The sequence below is a fragment of the Hevea brasiliensis genome, chromosome 17, assembly GCF_030052815.1.
Source record: "Hevea brasiliensis isolate MT/VB/25A 57/8 chromosome 17, ASM3005281v1, whole genome shotgun sequence".
Classification (NCBI taxonomy): domain Eukaryota; kingdom Viridiplantae; phylum Streptophyta; class Magnoliopsida; order Malpighiales; family Euphorbiaceae; genus Hevea; species Hevea brasiliensis.
Window position 1 is genome coordinate 55,114,141 of NC_079509.1, and position 11,048 is coordinate 55,125,188.

General features: G+C 28.3%; 1 protein-coding gene across 1 annotated transcript; it reads right to left on the reverse strand.

Moving 5' to 3' along the window:
- Positions 1-8,307: 8,307 nt before the first annotated feature.
- On the reverse strand, positions 8,308-10,570 carry LOC110640917 (AAA-ATPase At5g57480). The gene has a single exon (XM_021792457.2). The coding sequence runs from the start codon at positions 10,184-10,186 to the stop codon at positions 8,624-8,626; it is 1,563 nt and encodes a 520-aa protein (XP_021648149.2). The 5' UTR covers positions 10,187-10,570; the 3' UTR covers positions 8,308-8,623.
- Between the last annotated feature and the right edge of the window lie 478 nt (positions 10,571-11,048).

The following is an 11,048-nucleotide window of genomic DNA, read 5'->3' on the forward strand; positions in this document are numbered from 1 at the left end:
CTAACACTAGAAAGAAAAAAAAAAATATATATATATATATATATATAGAAATAAAGAGAGCAGAGGTAGAATACTACCTTACTTGCATAACTTTGGATAGATGAGTCTACCACCAATGATTAATAAACATAAAACGCACACAACAAGTTTCTCTCTCTATTTCTCTGGTTTCTTGGTGGTGCGATAGTCTCTGGGCTGAGGAAGGATATTTATAAGCTCGAAAAGGTCTAACCGGAAGAGCAAAACACGATTCAGTGGTAGAGGCAGCACGGCAATCAAGGAGAAGAGGAACACTAAGCTCTACTATACGTCGTTTTTGTGCTATCACGCACGCGAGGCATGTTAATGCACATTGCTTAATTTATTAATAAAACGAAGGCGTTTTTGTGCTGGCTCAGCACACATTTTGGGCTTAGCAATGCTAGCTAGGCTTGATCCGCCCCGCCCACCCCCCCACCCCACACACACACACGCACACACACAAAATAAGTAATTTTAAGGATGAACTGTTGGTGATTTAAGATAAATAATCTGTACGTGTTATTTGTCCAATAATATCAATATCAGTTGAAATAACCCTAGTGGATAATGCCATTCTTATTAGTGGGATTCATGTCTTGGTTTATTAGACAACAAATAAGATGGCAATTTTTCTTGTTCCCTTGGGTGTCAAAACGTCCCGTCCTGATTGGTGATTTTTTTTTTATTATTATTGTCATTTTTAATGGGAATTTAGGTGAATTTAGAAAGAAGTTTCAAGTGGGGAGGTGATGCGATAGATATTTTGGAGTTTGCTGCTCATTCCAAATTTTATATATATGCTTGGTAAATACTTGTATTATGTATAATTTTAATAAAAATTAAATTTTATATTTAATTTAAATTTTAATATTTTACTTTTTATTAAAAATAATTTTTATATTTTTTAAATTTAATTATTAAAATTTATAACCTATAATTATAATACTCTCATTTAATATTTCATTTTTAATTTTTATATATTTAATTTAATTTTTTATTATATTATTTTATCACTTTTATAAAATATTAGTCATAAATTACAATTTAATACTCATTTAATACAATTTATTGATAATAATATCACATGTCAGTCTTTACCTGCTTTATGTATGTGTATATATATCTAATTAAAAAAATAAATAAATAAATAAATATATATATATTCTAAAGTTTAAATAAAAAAGTTATCAAATTAATTAAATTAAAAAATTAATGACCTATATTTTTTTAAATTTCATTTTATTGACCTAAATTGTAGGGTTAGACATGAGTTCCCAATTTAAATCATGAAAAAAAAAAATCAAAATGCCTTCATTCTTTTCATTATTTCTTTTCAAAATTCCTCACAACATCTTCCAATCAATCAGATTCTCCAGAATTAATGGACCAACTATTTCTATTTTGACTACTTTTTATTTAAAAAAAAATGATGTGATTTTCTTGTGAAATTTCATCTGGAAAGCATTATATTCCTTTTTTTTCCCCCCTTTTAAGTGGGAATCATAAACTTCCTGCAGGAAGTCCACAACTACAGAGATTTTTTAAATATTAAAAAAATATATATATAAAAAAAAAGGAAATAGAGAAACAAAAGGAAGGTGGGAAGATGCCCATAAATTTTGGTCATAGTTTGAGAAAAAGTAAGCATATTAGCATATGCTAAAAGGTTGGATCACATTAATTGTATCAAAAACAACCTCCTAAGAATCCAATAATTAATCTTTTACAGCTTCAATCATAAAAAAATAAAAAAAATAAAAATTGATGGTTCTTAATTGAATTCCCACGTTTGATCAAATCACTTGTGGATATCATCTAAAAATTTAATTGTATGATTATTATTTAATTCAAAACTATGAATCATTAATCGGTTGTGAATTTAACAAATCGATTATAGTTAGATTTTGATTTTAAAATGAGAAAAATTATTAGGTGCATTCGATTCGATGTACATACACCATCTCTTACGTGGGACTCACTCTCTATATTATAGGGAGAAGCTCACTTTTCTGTGAGAGACGTAATATTATTTCTTAATTCTCTCGATATATCTGATAATTAGCCTCAAGATCATCCTTCCTCTTTAAATTTCAAAATCACAATTTCAAAGTAATTTATATTTTTTATTAAAAAAATTAATTTTAAATTTTAAATGCAAGATTTTTAGATTTTAAATTTTCATCTTTAATTAAACGAAAATAATAAATTTTAAGTAAAGAGATTTCAAATGACAAATTTTAAATATTTAAAATTAATCCAACCTAATATTAACAACTTTATTTTAAGGATTTCCATGGGCGCAAGCATACCATGTTCGTTGGATCCATCAAAATTCTTTTCTTTTTATTATTTATTTATTTTATCTTTATTATCTCACTTTATGTACAAAGCATATTTTTTTTTCATAGATGACTTTTTTTTTTCGTGAATTAATTTTACATTGAATATTATTTCACCTATTATTCCACGATTTAATTATTTTTTATATAATATAGATGACTAAGAGGACTTTGAACTTTTAAATTAAATTGTATTTTTTAATTTATAAATTAATTTAAAAATTAGTAATTTATTTAATAAAATTATTTAAAATTAATTTTTAAAAAGTTAAAAGGGTGTTTAATTTGACTTATAAATTGATCAAATTTACTTATAAATAAAAAAATTATAAGTAGATTAATATTTAATTTGACTTATAAATTAAAAAAACTACTTAAAATAAATCAGAAGTTATATTAACTTATAAGTTAGAAAATATATTTTAAGTCAAAAGTTAAAAGTTAGTAGTCAATCCAAATACTCTCTAAATATTTGATTAAAAAACGCTCAAAAGTAATTTAATTTATCAAAATAATAAAAAAATATATATCATTGAGTGTTGTGATTTTTAAAATGGGAATAATATTCATATTTTAAAATTTTATTAAAATAATATAATTTTTTTACTTGATCAAAATATAATTTTAAAATAAGAAGATAAGTCGCAAGTAAGGTATAACTTTTAACGTATTTTAAGTAATTTTCTAACTTATAAGTTAAATTAAATACAAATTTACTTGTAATTTTTTACTTATAAGCAAGTTTGACTGATTTATAAGTCAAACCAAATACATTCTAAATTACTACGATTCAAAATGCAACTTACTTCATTTTACAAAACTCTTATTGATTGAATAACAATCAGAAAATAAAATTGGCTATATTGGATTAAATTAATATATAATTGAGTTTTATAAAATTAAAATTATCATTAATAAAAATACATTTTGCAAGACCCTTATATATAAATAGTGGACTAAATATGCTACCTTTTTTCTAAAGATAATATCATAATTATAATATCATATTATTGAAAAATTGAATTAAATGGATTAAATCAAATTAAATTAATAAAATTGAGTCCCTTATGTTACCTTTTTTTAAATAAATCATAATTATAATGTTATAATAATATTATATTTAAAAAAAAAATTTAAATCGATTGAATCAAATTAAATTAATAAATTCAATTTTTATAAAATTAACTTTATAATTTCTTATTTGATTTTAAAATATTATAAATTATTGGTATTTTTTTAGTTTCAATGAAGATACTGCAAACCAGGTATAATCACTATGAGAAAACATAAGTATCATATACGAATTTATCAATGGATTAAAATTTCATCGTAAAAATATTGATTAGTGATAAATTTATAACAGAATGTAACTTTCTTTCTTTCACATGTCCTATAATAGATAGATGGAGAAACCCGAATTCGAGACTTCCTATTTCTTTAGCTTAAAGGTGGAAGAAAATCAATTAGACTATCCATAATTAACAAAATTATTAGTAATTTGCAACATTAATTAGATAGGATAATAAGAAAACACATATGGAACAAATAAGGATTCCATGGTTGGAAGGGCTGGACGTTAGAAATGGTGAGAAAGAATTAGATTCTTTATTTGACAATATCTTGGAATAAATGGTAGCAATTTTAGCACTCTCTTGTTGATATTTTAGGTTCCAAAAAATCTTAGACCTACGATTAAGGCTAACATTATAACAATACACCAATAGTTAGTCCAAGATTCTATCACTTAGAGTAATAATAATAATAATAATAATAATAATAATGAAGTTAATGTCAGATTTTGTTTATAATATTTTAAGATGTTTTGTTAGATCTTAAAGTTTAATTAACAAATTTTAAATATTAATATAGAATTGATTTTAAATAAAATTAAATAATAAAAAATAATTTATAATCGATATCAATTAATTTAAAATTAAAATTTAGTTATTATTATAGAATTGTTTTATTTAATAAGATGGCAATTAATTATCAATAATTAAATATAAATAATCAGAAATGAATAATTGAACAATCAAAATTTAATTTATGATTTTTTTAATTAATGATAGGAGTTTTTTTTTTTTGAAGAAGGGGAGACCCAAAAGAAACAAACTCAACCACCATGAGTATCAAGCCTAGGCCAAGCTATATGATGAACATCGATCACTTGCCAAGGTTGTTGCAGCAACTCACAATAATGAGAAATCAAGCTGGCAAACCAGGGCCTATCGGAACCTATGCTATACCATGCAGCACACCAGTAGAGACCTTAGAGTCAATCTCCACCTACGCTTTCCTAAGCCACTCCTCCAAGCCAACTCCAACCTATGGATTAAAGCTTGCAATTCAGCCTGCATAGAGCTGCACCAACCCAATATCATAATAATAATAATAATAATAATAAGGAAGCTAAACCGGCACCGTTGAATATGTTCTCAAGATGGAAAGTAGTACGGCAAAGGTGTTTTAGTAGAGCAAGCCAAAGGCAAGTAGTCAATTTGTTCTTTGTTATTGTGGGACATAGAAATGCATGAATGGGAAACCATAGGAATAAAAGAGTGGATGTTGTATTCACACCAACGAGATGATAGACTTTGACATTATTAATTAAATTATTTTTTGGTTTTTAGCATATGCATGGATAGCGATACGTGTGAGTGGAGTTTTGCTTTCTCAAATATTTTCTTGCTTCATTGTCTATGATTATCAAGGTGTCTTTTCATTTCATACGTATATACCTTTTATTGTGTTCTTATTAAAGTTATAACTTCATTATTCTTAAATTGATTTCACTAATAATGAGTCAAATCAAAATTATTATATAACTTAATTTATGTATTCATATAAATGTTTGTTTTTTGCAATTACTTTTTTACTAAAAATAAAAAAGTTATGAATCTAACAAGATTAACCCGATTAATAAAGATGAGAGCTCTCTTTTCTTATTAATTAGGGTTTAATTTTTTTTAAGAGCATTTTAAAATTATTTAATTTGAATACGTCAAATTGGTGTTGATTTTTTATCCTAAATGCATCATATGTTAAGGTGGAGAAGTGTACCCTTAAGATTGCCTGAAAATAAAACATAAGCTTCGTTTATTTTGTAAAAAATATTTTCGTGATTAAAGGAAACACTAATTTATTTTATAAATTTTAATAATTTTAAATTAAATTATTATTTTTATAAAAAAATAAAATATTTATTAAAAATATTTAATTAATGAAATGATTAAAATTATATTAAATTAAAATTAAACCAAAATTAAAACTGAAAACAAGGGGAATCCAAAAAATTGAAACTGTCAATATTTAGCCTAAAAGCCAACCGAAACGGGGGCAGTGGCAGTGACAATGCCAGCTCCATTGCTCCTGTATTTATAGCAGGAAAAGTTGGTAAATTGCCAAGGAACTTTAAATTGATAGAAAAGGCATGATTTACATGGAAAATGAAGTTGTAGGTTGTCACTTGTCACCACGTGGGCCTATATCTAGGCCAAGGCTTTACACCCAAAATGCCTTTCCAACTCAGTATCAAAATCAAACAGGAAGAAAATTATTTTTTGGGTCTAACTTTTCCTCATTGTATGAGAAGACTTTCTTAGTTACTTTTGCTTCTCTAAATCCATATTTTCGCCAACATGAAATCTTTCCCTTGTTCACTTGCTTCTTCCCTTTTCATTTTTCTGTTTTAACACCTCCAATCCTATCCACAACTAAATAAATACTGTTTTTTTTTTTTTTTTTTTTTTTGTAATTTTGCTGATGTTGTGTCCCCATCTATTTATGTGATTAAGACTTACACATTCGGATCGAAAGTGATAGTTAGGTAAAATTTTTTTTTTTAAGAAAGAAAATAAGTGAGAAAAAAAAATTTTGAGAGAAAAATAATTTATTTTTTATTTACTTATGTTTAGTTAAAGAAGAAAATAAAGAAGAAAAAAATTTTTGAAAGGAAAATAATAGTTAGATTCTGCTTCTATTTTTTCTCTAAATTAGAAAGAAGGTGAGAGAATTTTCTCAAAGAAAAATGTTTGAAATTATAAAAATATTTCTATATTTTTTATATTTTTTTAATATCTATGGATAATATTGTAATTTTACTCTTTAAAAAAATAATTTTTTCTCTCAATATTTTCTCTCATAATCCAAACATAAAATAAGAAAGTTATTTTCCTCCCCAATCATTACATTCTTTTATTTTACTTTCATTGTTTTCTTTCTTCTTATCCAAACATAGTGATAAGATTTAAACTCTAACTTACAAGTAAATTTATAATTTATTTTCACTTATCCAATCACCAGTTAATTTTATTTATTTTATTTATTCATTATCTAAAATCTGTTGCACTTTAATCTTTATAATTAATTTCTACAATTATAGTTTTTTACCCAAAAATTTAGTAAATGAACATATCAACTTCACAAGAACAGTTTTTCTTTTAGGCCTTAAACTCATTTACATCCTTATATTTATTGAAAAAGTTCAATTTAGCCCATTTATACTTTTTGTTTAATTTAGTAAAAAAAATTTAATTTAGCCCAAAAATAAAAAAAATCAAAAAATTAAGTCTTTTAATTTTTGAGTTTAAATAAAAAAAATTAAGAAATTTAGTCCTGAAACTAAAAAATTGAATATTTTTATTTTTTTTATTTAAATAAAAAAATTTAACTCATAAATTTTAATTTTTTCGTTAAATTAAAAATTTCTTTATTAATTTAGATAAAAAATTAAAATGAATAAAATTAAACTTCACTGATAAGTGCAAAGGGCTAAATTGAACTTTTTTTTCTCTGCATTGTTAACACTAGAAAGGATGTTAGATTTGATGTTGATTCCTCTGTTTTTGAGTTCTATCACCTCAATTATTAATATTCCCTTCTATTTTTTTTTTTGTTCATATTAATCATGTTTAACTTGAAAATTTTTAACTTCTAACCTAGGATTTTAAAGGTGGCAGTTACATAGTAATTATATTTTAAATAATTATTTATTAATTTTTCATTAAAATAGATCATAGTAAATTCTATATGTTTATATATTATGGTATTCAATAAAAGTTTTCACACATAAAAATTTTGGCAATTTCAATCTCTTTAAAATTTTTAAAGTACAAAAAAATTGTGATAATTTTGAATTATATTAATTAGATTGTATAACGATAAATATTTGTTATTATTTTAGAAATAATTTAATTGATGAATTACAAAATACTTTACCCTTTCAAAATATTTATAATTTTAAAATAAAATTTATAGTTTTTTATTTAAAAAAAAAATTACAAAAAATTTTGACATAATTATGGAACTTTGACAAATTCTGTTGATTTTTGTGCTACCAAAACAAAAGTTCATAAATTAAAATTTTTAAGAAAATTTGTCAAATATACTATCAAACACTTAGCCTGGAGAAGTTCTTGCATGTTGAAACTTCTTTCAGCCATCATTTTGCACTTCTTTTCTTTCCCATCTCATGTCACCTATGTTCTCCTTCAATAATGCATAATAGTGACCCTAAGGCTACTTAGGCCTAATCAGGTTTAATCTGATGATATATTACTCATTTGACATAGTCAAATTCGAATCCCACTATCTCGATCCCTTACTAAACAAAACTAAGGGCATTTAGACTCTCAAATCATCATCAAATTGTAGAGGGTTAGAGAAGGGGGAAAAATAAGGGACAAGAAATCCATTTATGTCCCTAATTCTGTAGGTAACATTGCAATTCCTTCCCATGTGAACCATAGACATGGCAAGCAGCCAAACCCATTGTTTGCTATTGCTCATTATTGCATTAGGACCATTAGAGCTTCAATAGAATATATATAATGGAAGCATGTTTAAGGGATTGGAAGGAAAATGTATGTGTCGTTGCAGACCCCTAAAGCGGCATATAAGAAAATCCCACATGGCCAACCACACCACATGCCTCATAGAAGCTTATCTGTTGATCATATAATGCTACTTATATTATTTAATTAACATAATATAATATTAAACATTGAGAAAAATTGGAGACCTCAAATTATCCATTACAGTTTTCACTTCACTTCCAGTTTCCACTTCACTTCCAGTTTCCATTCTCCACTAGTCACCATCCCCCCTCAGCCAACAAAATTTTTTTCAAGATTTAATACTCCCAAGAACCAATCTGCTCTTTTTTTTTTCATGTTTATCTCTCTGAAGCACAAAAGGATTTTAATGCAAAGAGAAGAAAAATAAATAAATAAAAGAAAGAAAGAGCTAAAACCTTCATTTCTTTATCACTTAATCTTCTCTTCTTCCTCTGCTTCTTTCTTGCAGTTTTCCTTTTCACAGTCACAACCCTCTTTAGGACTCTCTAAAGCTCTCTTCTCTTGCTCTTCCTCTTCTTCTTCTTCTTCTTCCACAGCATTCAAATTCTTGTCCCTGAGACCTCCATTCTTTAAATTCTTCTCAGCTCTTTCCTTCAATGCTCCAAGCAATTCTCTCACCGCCCTGTCTTTGTTTCGCCTGTACTTAATCAAAACCTCACTAACATCAGCAGGAGTCATCTCTGCCTTATCAATAACGTCTTCCAATTCCTTGAGAATCTTATCATCTAAATCACTCTCTTTATTCCCCAAATAATTTTTCAATAAAATTTTCAGTGCTGGAAATGAACAGTAACTCATGAAAATATGCATGTCCATCCTTCCACTCCTTAGCAATGCAGGATCAAGTTTCTCAATGTGGTTGGTAGTGAATACAAAAATCCTTTCACTTCCACAACATGACCACAACCCATCTGTGAAATTCAATAACCCAGATAAAGTTATTGAATTCCCACCTTCTTCACCACCAGCACCACCGCTACAACCAGACCCAGATCGCATTTCTGGGTCATAGTAGCTTCTTCCCATGGAATTGCCATTGTTGTTGCTCTTCTTTCTGTTGCTCAAATTAATAGAACAATCAATATCCTCAATAACAATTAAGGATTTGGAAGTTGTCTTCATCAGAAGTTTCCTAAGCTCTGAGTTGGTGTGAACCTCAGTCAATTCAAGATCATAAATATCGTAACCAAGATAATTAGCCATGGCAGCAATCATACTAGATTTGCCAGTACCAGGCGGTCCATAAAGCAAATAACCTCTCTTCCATGCCCTCCCAGTTTTCTGATAGAAGGCTTGCCCATTACCGAAATCTTTCAAATCTTCCATAATCTCCTGCTTCTTCACTGGGTCCATGGCCAAAGTATCGAAAGTGCTCGGATGCTTGAAAGGAACAGATTCCCATGGATGGCCTCTGGAGTCCAACGACCCACCCCTCGAGTTGGTATACAACAAGCGGTCTTGATTTCTCCTTCTGATATCATTCGCTCTCTCCATAATGTAATCCAGATACGAATCAAGAATCAAAGACTTGTCCTTTTTCTTGATTCGAAGAGTGAAGCCTCTCTTCTCCTCAGGCAATGGCCGCCAAGAGAATGTCTGAGCTTGCCTTTGAGTGACGACGTGCTCCCAGTGGACGGTGACACCATTGAAAGTATCAAAAATGGAGTCATTATTTGTGAGGCCAAAAGTGATGGCGCTGGAGTTAAGAGCCCGGGTGAGGCTCAAGCGGGTGCCGGAGATGGAGACGGAGGAGCTGAGATAAAGCTGAACGGCGTTATAAAGCTCGTTGGTATTAACACCATCGATTTCAGTGATATCGAAGTAGAAATAAGAAGAGAAAGTGTTCAAGATCCGGTTGAAGAGTTTGATAAAGGCAAAACGGAGCTCAGGTGGGAAGATAACTTGGACGAGAGTTTGGCAGAAGGCCAAAACACCAAGAAGAGAAGCAAAAGAGGTCCAATATTCTCTCATTTTCCTTTTCTTGAATCAACAAGAACTGATTTTTGAAGGGAAAAGCTTTGCTTATGGCACTGGAACTTTGCTCAATTTATAGAGAAAACTGATGGGTATTGGAATTTGAGGGACCCCGTAGAAACTAGGAAAATTCTGTGGAGAGAAAAAAAAGAAAGGAAAGGAAAGTAAAGAAAATATATTTAAGAAAAAAAGCACAAAAAGGGAAAAGGAGCTTTGAGAGAGAGAGAGAGAGAGAGAGAGTACAAGGAAAACAGCAAGGGGGAGGAGGAAAAAAACAAAAAGCGGGTTTTGGAGTTTAGAGTTGGAGAAGATCAGAGATGGGACCTATTGGGGCTTGGAGGAGATGTTGGACTTTGAGTGACTTACAGGAGGTTTTGTTGGGATTTTTTCATTTTTCTTGTACAAAATGATGAAAGATTTTGAATTAAGCTAATTGCTGCTGACACGAAAAAACTGGAAATTGTGAAGAGAGAGAGAGAGAGAGAGAGATGAATGATGATATTTCAAGACCTAGGAAAACGACAATGAATATGGTTAAAAATGGATTTACTCTGCTGCTCCTGCTGGACAGCAGACCTGTAGCTGCAAGCAAAAACCACAGGAAAGAAAAAAATCCAGGCTAATAATAATAATAATAATAGGGTCAAAATTTTCCTTTGTTGATGGAGATTTGTGCATGTGAGCTGCCAGTAGGAATTAAAACCAAGGAAAATCGTTTCATTTTCCAACTTAACAAACCAACCTGAATGGCACTATCAACTTGGAAAACTTTACATATATATGAGCAGTTAGTGTTTTTTTATTGTTATCAGAAAAAATAATTTTCTATTTTAGTTGTCATGAAATTTTTTATTATACA